Source organism: Ambystoma mexicanum, chromosome 2p (genome assembly GCF_040938575.1).
Source record: "Ambystoma mexicanum isolate Mex_15411 chromosome 2p, UKY_AmexF1_1, whole genome shotgun sequence".
NCBI classification, from domain to species: Eukaryota; Metazoa; Chordata; class Amphibia; order Caudata; family Ambystomatidae; genus Ambystoma; species Ambystoma mexicanum.
This window is the reverse complement of record NC_090923.1, coordinates 172,074,015-172,089,753: the sequence shown is the minus strand read 5'-3', so window position 1 is coordinate 172,089,753 and position 15,739 is coordinate 172,074,015. Positions and strand designations below refer to the sequence as shown.

Sequence of the window (15,739 nt, the reverse complement as noted above, 5' to 3'; positions counted from 1 at the left end):
CAAGGGAAATAAAGGAAATCAACCCCATAGTAGGAGAAAGAAAGGCAATCAGGACTCTAGCAAGGCATAGAAGGCCACAAAATCCTCTATCAAGGGAAAGAAAAGCAATCAAACCTCTAATAAGGAAAATTAAGGCATCAACACTCTAGCAATGGAACGAATGGTAACCAACCTTCTATCAAGGGAAAGAAAAGCAATCCACACTCTAGCAATGAAAAGAAAAGCAGACAACCCTCCAGCTACGGAATGAAAGGCAATAGGCACTCCAGCAAGGGAAAGGAAAGTAATCACCTCTCTAGCAAGGGAAAGGAAAGTAATCACCTCTCTAGCAAGGGAAAGGGAAGCGGGTAATACTCTAGCAAGGGAAAGAAAGGCGATCCACTCTACAGCAGGGGCAAGAAAAGCAATCAGCACAAGCAAGGGAAAGAAAGGCAATCACTGTGCATGCTAGTGTGAGAGATGATAAACTAACATATTGGTAAATGTAAGGTGATCAACCTACCAACTAGTAAATAAAATGTAAGCATTCAACTACTTGATGAAATAACGGCTGTCTCCAATCACCTAGTATAATTAAGGGCGCCTCTCAGAAGTAAAAAAGATGATAAATCCGTCAGCTACTGAAATACACATAACTTACCCACCAGGCCGCGAGAGCGAGAAAGGCGGTCCTCTACCAGCCAGCAAAAGAAACCTAATCACCACACCCGCTGCTGAAAGAAGGGAAATGAACCCACCAAGAGGAAGAAAAGCAATCAACCGCCCAACTCAAAAAGCAATGGCAACCAACCTACGAACAATTGAAAGCAAGCAATGAACCAATACACTGGGAAAGGAAAGGCAACCAAACTACTCGTGAACCCAACACCAAGTGCAATAAAGGCAATCAACGCAACAGCTAGCGAAAGGCTAGTTATTAAACTACGGACTAGGAAAAGAACGGTAACCAACCCATCATATGGTGTTAGGAAGACGATACTCACCAGCGAGTGAAGGAAAGGCAATGCACGCAAGAGGTAATGAATGGAATTAAATGACAGAGTGTCTGTGATGCTCTGCATTCAACAGCAGCCTGTTCAAATCACGGAGATCTTTCTAGTCTCATTCTGATCCCTCTCCCAAAGCCCAGTGACATTTACTACCTGACCATTCGGCTTCTATTTTTGTGAGCCAGGGCCACGGGTCAGTGGGAGCAGGTAACATGGTGATCTTCAATAAACTATATTCTCTTGGTGTGCAGATCTAAAATATACCAGAGATTTGAGGAGTAGGCTGTGTTTTCTCCCGTTCGGTCTAAAAACGGGACAGCCTCATCAACTGGTTGGATAGCCACTAGCCAGAACTGGACTGGCCTATAAGAGATGGGGGCTACTTTGCTCACCGGTAGGAGCTACTAAATGGCTGTTGAGTCTGAGGCAGAGCCAGTCACATGTCAAGCACAACCTCCCCTCCTCCACAAGGAACCAGACTGGCCTAAAGATACATTGGAAAAAACCTTTCAGCAGCCCAAGACAATCCCAGCCCAAGCTCTGCATGATGCTCCGACTGCCACAATGCTTCTGGCCTTTCCAAGGTACTCGGGAGTCAGAGAATTGCACCGCTCTCCTATAGGCCATTCCACCTCTGCTAAGAACTGGACAACTCAAAATACACAAATATTGGTTACACATATGTAAACCTGGACCTCATGGGAATCATTTCCTAGGTGGGTGGGTCTACTGCATCAAAGACAATTATTTTATAAGACATTTGTAATTAGTCCACACCTTCTCCACCCCCTCCCTCCTTTCCATGTGAAGTTGATGATCTATGAATTAAATCCTCAGACGGAAACACACACCCAAGAAGTCCCATTGCACTCATACTCTACTTCCCAGCCTGCGTCCCGTACCTTGGTGGAGAGGAGCCTGGTCAGGTAGATCTCGGGCAGCACCTTTTTCTTGTGACTCTGCTTGTGGTTCTTCCTTGTGTCACCATAGTCATCTATTGGCAGCACCTTAGGAAGAAAGAACGCGTCGTTACACACCGCACACTTGGATGTGCACCTTGAGAAGAGAAGCCGATCGAGGCAGAGAACCAGCCTCTGAGGTTCAGGTGTTGACACCCCAACATCATCTCATGATGGAGATGCTCAACACATGATCAGACTGTGCCATCGAACACTCAGCAATGATATCAGAGGCAACATAGCCAAACACAGCTGTTTAGGAAAAGAGAGGGTTCAACAAAGCTCTTTTTAAAGGGAGCATTCTTTCACAAGGAGTTCTCACACAATAGCTCCTCAGGATATGACACTTTTCCCAAAGCTCTTAGTATGTTGAAAAAGCACACCAAGAGTGCCCGAAGTATGGGCTTCCACTACAATATGTTTTTGTAGAAGTGCATTGTAACATGGGTGAGCGTGTAATGTTGATGTGTACACATGCATGTAAGAGTGAATGCATATGAATTGCAGAAGTATTTGAGTTGTTGTACTCTGGGCAGGTGCAGTGGGTGGGAATCCTTTGCTGTAGGCTCGTGGCTTTGGAATTAGTATACCTGGAACTTCCTGTCTCCTCGCTTTTTCTTTTATACATGTTGTAACATGGAACGCTCGAGAGCAGACTAGTCTTGCAGTGATTATGTGGTAGGGATGTTATGCTGAGAGATCTAGAACCAAACCTCCCCGAGGGATTTCTGGGTACGGAACACTCCTGTGTCGCAAGGTAGAAAATCAGAATGCTCCACTGTCGATGTAATTGAATGCACTTCTGCAAAATGGTCTGGATGGGGACTGTGCTCGCAGGAGCTCTGGAGGTGGAATGTTCTTTCAACACATTAGCACCCTTGGAACCTAGCACAGCCAATCAGCTAACGCCAACTGTGGGCTTTATCTGCTAGTGTCCTCGCCCGTGTCCAGAGCGTGCCATTGCCTGCCCTAGGGCCCCACCATCCGGACTTGCCTCTGCATTTGCCCAGTCGCCTCCTCACACCTCCTGCAGCCCGGCTTACTGCTTCTCCAGCGGTTTACTCCACTTTTCATGTCTCCATTCTGCCGGCTGCTGCGCCACCTCTCACGGTATGCTTGCGGGCATCCCCTTTATTGTTGTGTTTTATTTCTCTCCCTCCACTTCCCTTTGTCCATTACCAGAAGGCCGTTATCAGATGGTATAGTCCACCGGGAACCTTATCACCTAAATCTAACATGGATCCATTCAGTTTTTGGAAGTTGCAGCATTATATTCTAATTGTTTGAATTTATAAAACCGAATGGGAGATTTGATCGAATTTCGACTATATGAAAATTTCATATGGCTGAAAAATGTTTATCAAGTCTCCCATTCAGTGCCATTACAGTGAAGGAGAGCGGGGGTTGCCGGGATGTTGCCTGTACCCTTGTTCGCTGTAATTGCTTTGGAGATTGCGGGTGTGCCCCTGCTTCCCGAAAAATAAAGTTGTCAAAAAAAAAGATGTTCCTGCAGCGGCGGTTCCCAATGGCGGAAGTGATGGGAACAGGTGTTGCAGGGTCACAGGGAGTCGGTGTCACACAGCAAAATGTGCCGCCGAAGGGTAAGGAAGGGCGTGGGTGGGAGCGGGTTGCCTGGAATGTCTGCGGGAGGAAAACCCTTTTTCTCCCTCTGTCATTTTGGATTCGAATAAATCATGGACATTCGTTAAAAGGCGGTTGCAGTAAAATACATTGTATCATTGGACTGTAGCCTCATGTGTGTGTTTGCAGAGCCTGTAGATGGAAGTCTGTTAATTATTGTTTGCACGTTAGTACATTTTCCGTACGTGAAGAATCTGTATATTCAATATTTGAACACACAGAAGATGCTTTTACAAATTGTGTACATTAGTCGATTCCCTGAGTGGAACGTTTATACGTCTCATTATGTAAGTGTAATGTTTGTATGTATATGGGGCTCTATAAATTAGTATATGCTGCCTATACAGGGGTAAATTATGTAATGTTATTAGTATGTACATTGGTAGATTCCATAAGAGGAATGCTTGCACTTTAGATCGTGTAAATATAATATTAGTTTATCATCAGACCCTGTCAATGGATTGTTTGTCAGCAGGTCCTGTCAATGGATTGTTTGTCAGCGTGTACTATAAATGGACTGTTTGTCAGCAGATCCAGTAAGCGGAACGTTTGTCTAATATAAAATACTGCAATTGTTTTTTTATATCACAGCTTCAATTTTATAGAACATTAAGGGCCTCATGACATGCTGGACACTAACCATGGCGGTAATACCGCTGGGCTATTAGCCCTACCGCCAAACACCCCTGCACTATCAGCGCCTGATCACGGGTTTGGCGGAACGGTAAGGCCCCATTCCCCATTGGGCCCATTCGAGAATTTCCCATTCCCCATTGGTAATAGCACCGAAAATTGACAAAATTGCTGCAGATTTGCCCCCAGCTCACAGCTGGGGGTAAATCCGCTAAGCCTGTGATTTGACAGACCCTTACATGCAGCGGTAATAGCGTTACCGCCGCATTTAAGGGTTCCCGCCAAACTCATGATGAGGCCCTAAGTGCCATACTGCCATTAAGAAGGAATTTGCAGGGTTACAACTGACCGTCCAATGATATGAACTGCCTACCAAAAAACGCTAGCTCAGTTGATAAAGTACTGGCTGAGCTACGTGTTAAACGTGAATGTCAGAAGTTTGAAGGACAGCAGGGCTGTTTCAGCAGAGGTGTAGCAGGGTTGTCTAACAAGTGGGGCCTGAAGCTAATTTAGTTGGGCCCACCGCAGTGACATTAACATGTATAGATGTCCTCACAGAGCTGCGGAGTTGGCATTTACAGATTTTGGGTGGGCCTTGCCCGCTCAGCCCCTAGCCTGTCCACGCCTCTGTGTTTCAGCCTTGCATCCTTCCATCGCTGATACACTGAGCATCATCGATTCATTACTGACACTTGTACCGTGGTATGAAATGGCAAATTCATGTAAAAAAACATCCCTGGGCTGTCCAGCGGCATGTGTTCACAATCAGGGCCTCTGGAAAGCAGGCGCATTTGTCATCATTTAACCTCCCACTTCCTGTGGCATGCCTGGATTGATTGCTGAAGGTCCGCCATGACACAGGAAGTCTTCTTTGAAAGATTGCGTGTTTTTTCCTGTATGGAGTGGGCAGGAATTGTTATCAGGGAAAGTCGGTGGTTGGCCGGCGCTTGCTGCTTCCGATATCGGAAAGGGGATTTTTCTGCTACTGTTGTAACGGTACAAAGACGTTCTTCAACTTGCAAGAGTTGTCAACAGCTGAACAATCCCAGGATTAGGAACCTGGCTCCCAGTCCACCCCTGCGGGCATGGACTGGAAAGCAAAGGCTGAATGGGTTTTCACCCCTGGTACACGGGCTGTGATTCTGCACAGGACATCAATGGAGGTGTGTGTGACATGTGACCCACAAAGGAGGCTCACATTGCACGAATGGGCTGCAGCATTTGGTCAGGAGACCGAGGAAGACTGGCTGTGGTTTGGCAGCAGCTTCCAGTGTGGTCAACATGACCAGTGTTCATTGTTGCTTTCATGCTAGGATGACCAGGCGTGCCGGTTCTGCCGGGACTGTCCCGGAATTTGGAGCTCTGTCCCCCTTTGTCAAGATTATGTTTCTATTGGAAACTGCAATGGTCCCGGATTTTGGTAGTAGGTCTTCTTAGCTGGCATGCACAGCTCGCACAGAAGAAATACTGCATTTTACAACTTAAGATAGTCTTAGTTTGTGATAAAGTAATTATAATATGTGTTTATTTGAACAGTAACACTTAAACCCCCTTCAACTCCAACCGCTATTGAAGTGTAGTGCCCTGTCAGCCACTTTCAAGAGTTAGTCCTACTTTTATGTTGGTGCCCCTGTCCCGTTTATTTACTTTTAAAATGTGGTAATTCTATTTCATGCTGGTGTATGTGCCTTAGCGCAACTCAACATTCCGAGTTACTGAACACAGCTTTCTGATCACCCAATCCACACTATTTTGTGTGTTTTTGTTGTGAGTTTTCCACTGTTGCGATTTTTCTTTCTTCTTGGGTTGAGTTATTTTCTGATTTGTCATTGACTGGGCATTACAACCAATTATGTGATGTTTCTTTCGTTCTTAGGATTTCTACTCAGGGTTCGTATTGTGGGTTCCTGAACTGACTGCTTTGCATTGACCCTTAAGGACCACAGTACAGCTCGTCTTGGTGCAGAGGTTTTGAGTGCCCAAAACCGACCTCCACAAGGTGTATGTTACAGAGGGAATGCTTGCATATGGTGAAAGAGAAAAGATTTTTTATAAGAATTTGGTTAATATGTTAATTTCGCTTTATAGTCTTTCTGTTTACTGTTTGACCATGTAATAAGGTGTTTCTCTCCCCTATGTTCCTAAATGATTGCCTCCTTATTTGGTGTTCCTGGGGCCATAGCTCAACAACTGCTCAGTCTATGGCTTCCAAGATAAGTGCCAGTTCTTCTCTAGGAAGCATACTTCTTCATAAGGATGTCATGTGCCAAGGACGAGGTATCTCGTCCTTTGCACTTGAGGGGTTAATGAAACAGAAAGCGTTAGAAGGCATTGAACGGCGACATACCGAAATCACCAAAAAAGGCCTTGGCACTTGGTGGAACCCATGGCAGTTAAAGGGTTAAAATATTATTTTCGTCATAACATGTTATGCTTGATGTGACTTGCTGGTAACTTGTATAATGGTGTTGCTTGGCCTCTCTGCAGCCTTTAATAAGGTGGACTTTAAGGTCCAAGTGCTGGTTAGAATGCCCACTTTTTACCTGATGAGGAAGCCCCCTTGTACTTTTTGCTGCTTTTCTGGGTTTGGGAATAAATGTTTCCTCCCAGCCAGGCTTAATCTAAAGCCTGATTGAGAGCAAGGCTCTGTTTTCATGTGCTCTTCCTTAAGAGACCATGTGACTCCAAAGGCATGGATACCCAAAGGTACCCATAGTGTCCAAGAGAGGGGGCCCCCCTTTTTGTTACTCACCTGGTTTGGCTCGTGGTGGCTTTTTGCTATGTGTAAAATAATTCCACTTGGTGGAAACCATTGTACCTGGCTGCGTCCTCTTTGAACCTCCCTCCTTTTACAAAATGGAGGCTTTCCTTGTTTTCCTCAAAAACTAGAAAGGCCACATAAATATCTCTTCTTCCTTTTGGTGTAAGGATTAATTCCTTTAAGTGAGAGATCTCTCCAGATGCATAGGTGTGCTTGGAGGGATGGCCTGCCATTGGGGGAAATCCCCTCTGAGTTATGCATGGGGTGTGACTAGGTGCTGGGCTCTCTCACTGCGTCTCGATGGGGATAAAAGCAAACCCCCGTACCCACTCACCTTGTCTATGGCTGTAACTATGTGTAAGGAATTCGACCATCCGCACAGGGAGAGTTTGCTCGCCTGGGCTTTGTTGATTTTTTACTAATGAAAATGAATAACTGGAGTCCAACCTCTGAGGACTGTGTGAGGCCATTCCACACACAGTCCATCTGCTTCACGCACAAAACACATAGTCACATGTACTCCGGGAAGACACAGCCTACAGGCGCCGTCTTACCCTGTCATATTCAGCTAGAATGTGACAGCCGCGGTACATCAAAGCATCTCACGGAGGGGGTAGGCACACCTTCCTCCAGCATGGGCAGCCTAATTTAAATATCAAAGGCCCCATGGATCTGCTTTCCTTTGTCCTCCAGCTTGTGGCAGTGCATATTAATGAAAGATAATTGACGCAAGCCTGAAGGGGCTTGGTTGCCGGAATGGACAACAGAAAAGGCGGGACTAACACCCCTTTAGTATGCAATGTGTCAACTTGAAGCTAGTTCCCACCCCTCTGTATGAAAGGCAGTGAAATGCATGTCAGGGTCCACTATTTACCGTAGGCAAACCCCTGCAGAGCTGACCCCTTTGAGAGGGGAGAAGTATGTGGTTTGGGGGGACAGGAAGTCTGCTCCCAGTAAAGACTCCAAAGGAACCCTGGGCTTTAATCAAGAGTCACAGAGGGCTCAGTTAACCAGAGAGACACTTTGATCTACAACAGACAGGGAGATGGGTGGGACTTAGGTATATGTTGTCACCCCCATTGTCTGTCCTGTTGCAGAGCACTCTGCTCATGGCCTGATGCATAACAGAAGATTGTTGGTGGGGACCCAGGATCGGTTCCTTAGGGTGGACTTAGCTTGCACCAATCACTGGGGCTCATTTGGCTTTAAAAGAGGGCCGAACTCGTCACTTAACAGATCATCAGACAACTTCGAAAGGAGTAAGCAGAAGGACTCATTTGGACCCGGGCTGAAGGTACAGTCTACCTTACATCTTCTGCCAGTAAAAGAAGGCCAGGAGCTCCAAGAGGGAAGCAAGATCCCTCTCCTAAACATCTCCCAGGGAACAGAGGGAGATACCAGATTCAGAGGATCCATCCAGCAGCTACAGAACCGGTACCCAGACAGCACAAAGCATGCCCTGCTAGGTTCTGCCAGCAAGCTTCCTAGGTGGGAAGTGCTGGATAGAGTCTCTGGACAAAGGACAAGGCCATTGCCTGCAGCCACTCTCCTGAGCTTTGAGCCGTCCTCCTTCAAAGGACACTAGCCCTGCGAAGAAGCTAGGAGTACCACTGCCCAAGCATTATCCAGCGTCCATCTTTTAAGGACTTTTTCTACACAGTTGAGCCCTCGAACCACAAACGGCGGCACCGCTGACTGTTGCCACCCCGCAGTCACAAGTATTCCAGAGCCGCTAACCAGCACAGAGACAACAATTCTTGGCCAGAGCTCACTTGTATTACAATCTGTTCAGATCCCTTCTGTTGTACTAAAGGTGTGGGGTTGACTGATGGTTTAGAAACTGATATTCATCCCTGGACCACTGGTGCGCCAGGAATTTGATTCATCACACTCTGTACCTGCACTCTGGAAGGCCTGCTACTTGAGAAAGGACTGAAGCTCTTCACCATCCTTTGCTGCTCCAATGATTAACCTCTGTCTCTACAAAGAAGACCAGTAGGAAACAACTTTGATACCCCTTCCCCTGGATCTGGTGCGTGCAACTCGATCAGAGCCATCACGTTGCTTAAAGGCCTGCTCTTTCTGAAGCTCCTGATGGTGCCTGCATTGCTGAATCCAGAAGTGGCGGACCCTCCACTGCCTGGAACCCAGATACACTCTGTGTTGCACTGACCGGAGTGTCTTCACACCAGGACATGGGGCACATGCTCAGGCTCCATCTCCCCCATTTGACAAGCTCCAGGTGCCTATCCTGGCCCCTGACCTGCAGCCGCACCACTAGACCTGCCTGCTGGTCTTCCCTCCGCGGCTGCCTCCACTCCGGGGTGATTTCACAGAGATATCTTCAACCATCATTCTTCCCAGGGATCTACTCAAGCTGAACCCCGCTACAGCAACGGAATCCTGTGCCAGGGGATGATGGAGAGATGTTGCACTGCCAACCAAAGCCGACCACAGTCCCTTCACATTTTTACTCCTTTGATTGGACCTTCAACCCAAGAACCACCAAATCTCAAATAACCATCCTTACCAAGGGCCTTGGGGTTATGCTTGCACTGGTGTGTTATCACTGGAGCCTACAATGGTCGCCAAACAACGTGCACAGCGACTGCTTCTGGAAACCGCAAAACCCCCTGTTGCAGAACTGCTTTTTCAACCCAGGATATTGCTCTTCTGCCTCTCTGGCGCTGCAAGTCCTTCTTCCCATATAACTTCATCCCTGGGTCTCCTCTTCATCATGAAGAGGAGAGCCTCATGGGTCAAATTAATCACACGTTTTATTCACCCTTTTTATGGAGCTGTTGGGAGATCTAATGACTGAGAATGGTGTTTCTATAAGTGCTCTGGCTATATCCAATTTTATTTCAGTGTGTCATCGGTGGAGCTAGTGCATCGCCTCAATTGTTGCCTGGGGACGATTGAATCCTGGATGCTGGCTGCAAATCTAAACGTCAATTCTGGCAAGGCAGGGTTTCTCCTTTCCACCTCTAGTGCAGCTGATGTCAGGCCTGAATCTTGACTTTCTCTTCTGGTTGAGGATGGCATCTCCCCAACTTCTTAGTTGCCAGCACGATCCATTTAAATCTGTAGGTGCTTAGCCAGTCTTGTTTTTTTCTTTGCATTCTGGGAATTGTAGGCCGTGCTTTATAATGAGAAAACCAGAATTACAAGTCCCAGAATGCAAAGAATAAACAGCACTGGATAAGCACTTTTAGATGGGAAATGATCATGTTGGCAACTGTGCAACTCCTGTGCTAGCTGTGTTAGTTATTACTGAGGGATCATGTGGGATCATGTGTCAAAAAATACAGAAGTTGCTCCGCCAGCTATCCCCACTGAATTCTAGTACCTGCCAGCAAAGATCAGCACAGCAACTCAGTCAATAGGTCTATTAGAATGTTGGTTATGGCCATTAAATTTAGCGCCTCATGCGCCACCCCGATTACTAGACCACCAGAGCCCACCAAGGACCAGACCACCAGATCGCCCCATCCCGAATACCAGGATTCAATGTCAAATGTATTGCTTAGTTTTTAAAGTTAGTTTCTACAGCGGCCTGAATGTCTCTCGGCCAAATGACAATGCTGCGGGTACTCGAGTGACCTAGAGAAAGCCTCTGGCACTGCACCATACTCCAGATTTAAAATGCCTGGACTCCAAATCAAGGCTTTTCGTGTCTGCTTCTCAGGGGCTTGTAATTCCTGTTTCTCTGTATCCTGACCCTTGTTGACTCCCATAAAAGGTTTGTTCACTGATGGGCTGTCAATGGATGATTGTTTTAGGAATGTAATGTTTTTATTTGCCTTCTGATGGAAGATTTTGAGGTGGGGTGGGTGGCTCTACGTTTCGACTGGGGACAAGGATCTTTTAAAGGGTTTGTCCGTATTGTTATGTTGCGTGCTCTGTTTCGTGAATGCACTTGTTATCCTTTTTTAAACTTTTGGTCTTACTCTGCATCCCCCCACTTGCTTTAGGGCCAGGATTTGCGCTTTAATAAATGCAGAACATAAGATCCATTTTATTGTCAAGAGGGCAAAGTTTGCCCAAACGCCATTTGGCACTGGGAGTGGCCACAGAGGTACAGCAGGATTTAAAAAAAAAAGACATGGCATGGAATAGAAACCGGAACTAAAAAATGAAGTTCAGAAGCCAGAAAAAGACCCAAATGGACAAGATCACAAAACAAGCTCTGCATGGCCTGGTTAGCAAACACTGCCACAATTCTAATGAATGTTTGGGAGGCTTTCTCTCTGACCCTATGTTCAGGAGTTGTGGAATGCAATGCTATGATGCCCAGTGAATGTATGCATGGATGACCATACAGCTGCTTTGGTAATGATGTCTTAGTTGAAAGCCAGGGTTGCCTCTGTGCCTCCAGTGGAATGAGCTTGGGGCTTGTCACTTAGTGTTTGTTAGCAAACGTGCAGCATTCTTGAAGGCAGCGTCCAATGGATCTGGCTATTCTGGATTTGCTTTCAGGAGTGCCCTATTGCCCTGATGCAAGAGACACAAACAATGGCCTTGCTTTCTATATGTGTTTGGGTCTCTCCATACAGATCATTACCCCCTCGTACATTCAGTGATTGTAGCAATGTTTCTCAGCTGGATTCCGAGTTCTGAAAGAATGTGGGTAGCTCAACTGATTGATTGACATGAAACTGGTTCCATGGGCCTCATTCCGAGTACGGCGCTAACCAATGGCGCTATTAACGCCTTGGTTGACGCCGTACCCGGACCGGCAGCGCCTTGGTGGATGGCGGAATCACCGCCCCATTCCAAGGTTGGCGGGGCGGTAATTCCCCATTCACAAAGGCTCTTCCCCATTCCCAAATGAGCCCCCATAGGGCTCAATGGGAATGGGGAAGATGCAAATAACGGTGACCGTTCATTACGGTCACCGTTATTGGCTTGGAGGCCCCTTTGCGCCCTCGACTTTAACACCTGCTCAAAGCAGGCGTTAAGGGCGAGGGCGCAGAGGGAACTCGGAGTATGGCGGTAAGGCATTCCCGCCACCGGTCTCGTTACCGGTGGCCGCTATCCCTTACCGCCATACTCGGAATGAGGCCCCATGTGTTAATATCCCTGCAAAAATATCGCCATACAAGGATGGAGACATATTTTGTGCGACGATATTAACCCATTAAATCTATGGGGGACACCCCTGCAACCTCCATATTATTAAGGGCGAGGTATCCCATCCTCGGGATTACCTCCCTGTTGCCAAGGACGAGATACCTCGAGATACCTCGTCCTTGGCACTTAAGGGGTTAATGAAACAGAAAACGTTAGAAGGCATTGAATGGAGAAATACCAAAATCACCAAAAAAGGTCTTTGCACTGGGGGGAAGGAAACCATGGCAGCTAAAGGGTTAAAGGGCCTGCAAACCCCGCTCCCATTTACCTCAAAAATTATCCCCACTAATCACTAATAATATTGTCTATGGCCGTTCCCGACGACCAATATATATGGCGATATTATTGGAGGGATAATATTACCTGCTACCATGAAACCTTGAAGTTTGCTTAGCAGGGAAGAGAGGATGTGTTCTGAACAACATTTCTGTAAATGGTGATAAATAGTTTATTCACTGACAATGCTTCTAGTTCGCTAACACTTCTTATAGAGATAATTGCAACTATGAAGGTCCCCTTGTAGGTTAGATACTTTGGAGCTTTTGTGAATTGGTGCAACAGATGGGAACAGAATCCTGTGCAATACTGTGTTCAGGCCCCAAGTAAGAGCCTTTAGCGATGTTTTTATTATTGACGGCAAAAACATTGCTGATTATAATTGTGCCGATATTTTTACTTGCCACATTTTAGTATTGGATTCCATTATTTACATGGAAGAATAAAGTAGAAAAGAGATCCCAAGGACCGGAAAACTCAAGTTATGTTGGGTGGAGGAGCAAACTCAGGCTTTTTAGCACAAAGGCCCAGTTTGCAAAGATTAACCTCTGCTTCTCTCCATGTGGAATCGATTTCCCTTTGCGCTTATCAGTTTGTGGCACTGCTTCCTGAGCGCATAGTTTCAACTTCCCAAAATAGACATCTTGCAAACGAAGCTGGAAACCGACCAGGAAACAAACAGGCCCGTGATTTGCCAGATGAACGAGTTGCACTGCGGGCAGAGGGCGCAAGTCCTAGAGGGAGCCGTGTCTGGGCGTGGTCAGCTGATGATGCGGCTCTGCTGTCTGAGCACGCGGAGCCTTTAGGGAGGGGTTACACTCACTATGCTACAGGGTGGCCTAGAACAGTTTCACTTCATTCTGGGTCCTGCGCGTGCCAACCCCCGGGCCCAAATGTACGATCATTTATATTGCAAGGCATTCCTGGAAAGGTTGGCTTCATTAGGTGGCTAAGTGGCCTAGTAGCTAAGATTGCAGTTGTTAAAGAAGGAAGCCTGAGTTTAAGTCCCAGCTTCCTCACTGGTCTGTCCCGGCGCCACGGTACATAATATGGTCCAGCCACGCCACCAGATAAGATTTTGTAGTGGGAGTATTTTTTTTAATTCAGATTAAAATAATGTTTTAGGGTGTAAAACATGCAATTCCCATTGAAATTGGGATATTTTTTAGGTGGGAAACATATATTTAACTCAAAAACAGATAACCATTTTTTTAAGATGTTTTTTTCAGTGGGGGTATTTTTACTCCATGTTTTTTTGTGGGGAGTATTATCCTGTTTTTAGGGAGTAAAAATGGCATGTATGCAACTTATGTGCAAGGCTGAGTGCATGATACCAATGTTGTCAATCATTAATTTTCTAAATTGTGTGACCCTGGGCTGATCGCTTCATCCACTTGTGCTTTGGTTCCCTTGCCTGCCTAAATACTAAATGACCATGAAAATGGCTGAAGTGGCGCTATATAAGACCCAATGACATAACAAAACATAGTGGCTATCCCCAGTATTAAGTGTCATGGAAACAAAAATTGTCCAAGCCTAAATCTCTAGAGTGAAGGTATTTAGGATCCATTCTTGTTTTTAGCACACCATAACTTTCTTGGTGTTGTGTGTATGTGTGTGTATAAATATATATGTGTGTATATATGGGATACATTACTCACCGTAATCGTATTTCTGATGCTTGTATCTGCTTAGATTCACATGCTGTGCATAGGCCGACATCTAGTGGAAGCTGCGGAGTATTACAGTTTGTTTTTCGAAACTCGAAAATGGGCGTCGACACAGGCGTGCCAGTAATACTATCCCTAGTGTGACGTCCACTGTACCCAAGATCCCTCACGCGTCTGGGATCCTCAGATTGTATTTTTTCTGACATGAGGAAGCATGAGGAGTAGCGTGAGTACAGATAATCCAAGCAGATAGACAGAAAGGTAAGACTACAAGCAATCATGCGCCTTCTCTCGGAGGGGAGGAAGGGTGGGTCGCATGTGAATCTAAGCAGATACAAGCATCAGAAATACGATTACGGTGAGTAATGTATCCCTTCTGAGGCTTGTGGAATCTGCTTAGATCACATGCTGTGCATAGATTAGCGAGCAGTACCCGAAGAAGGAGGTGGGATGTGAGAAGGGTCATGAGCAAACAGGTGTCTTAGAACCGCTTGTCCCACTTGTGTATCTGTCTTGGAATGTGTGTCAATGCAGTAATGCTGAGTAAAAGTGTGAATAGAGCTCCAAGTAGCTGCTTTGCAAATGGTGTCGAGGGGAACATTTGCAATGAAAGCCAGAGTGGCACCAATGCCTCTAGTAGAATGGGCCCTTGGCGTAAAAGGCAGAGTTTTTCCAGAAAGAGAGTAACACAGCTGTATACAGTTGATAATCCACTTCGAGATCGCGCCTTTAGAGACGCGATCCCCCTCTCTGCCTGTAGCTACGGAGACAAACAGTGATCTGTTTTTCTTAGCGGTCTGGTTTTATTTACATAGTAGAGGACCGCCCTACGCACATCAAGGGTGTGTAGTTTCACCTCAGCCGAGCTTTGCGGGTTCTGGAAGAAAGCCGGAAGCTCGATGGACTGGTTTACATGGAATTTAGATATAAATTTAGGTGAGAACCTAGGGTGTGTGCGTAAAACCAGTTTGTCTTTGTGGATAATAAAGAAAGGATCCTGCACTGACAGAGCCTGAATTTCACTGACCCTTCTTATGGAGGTAATGGCTACTAAGAAGGCCGTTTTATAAGTCAGGTGTTTGAGACTACTTTTATGCATGGGTTCGAAAGGGGGGCCCATGAGCTTAGCTAGCACCACATTGAGGTCCCATCCTGGCGGTGGGTTCGAAATAGGAGGGTGAAGTCTCTTTACTCCTTCCATGAAGGCTTTAACTACTGGTACTTTCCACCACGATACTTTGTTATGGGATGTGGTGTAAGCCGAGAGGGCTGCCAGGTGTACTTTCAGAGAGTTAAAAACCAAACCTGCGTCTAGCAGGTGGAGCATGTATGTTACCACGTTGGAAGGAGTGCAATCAACTGGGTTGATTTGTTTATTCTGGCACCAAATAACGAATCTCTTCCACTTGTCAAAGTAACAGTGCCTTGTGTTTGGTTTCCTGGATTCTTTTAGGGTGTCCATACACCTCTGTGGTAAATTGAGATGCCCAAACTCTGACCTCAGGAGCCATGCTGCCAGGTTCATTGAGTTGGGTTCCTGGTGCACTGTTTGACCTTGTTGCTGGGACAGTAGGTTGTACCAGGCTGGGAGTTTGATGGGCTCGCACAGCGCCATCCTCCGTAGGTGTGGAAACCATGGTTGTCTCGCCCACATGGGAGCAACTAGGATGAGCGTCA

General features: G+C 46.3%; 1 protein-coding gene across 1 annotated transcript in view; it reads right to left on the bottom strand.

Annotated features, from left to right (window-relative positions):
* Window positions 1–15,739, bottom strand: part of PLXND1 (plexin D1) — a 352,004-nt gene that overhangs the window by 35,479 nt on the left and 300,786 nt on the right. Inside the window, exon 31 of the mRNA XM_069643445.1 lies at window positions 1,892–1,996. Within this exon, the coding sequence (XP_069499546.1) occupies window positions 1,892–1,996 (105 nt within the window). The remainder of the gene's footprint in view (window positions 1–1,891; window positions 1,997–15,739) is intronic.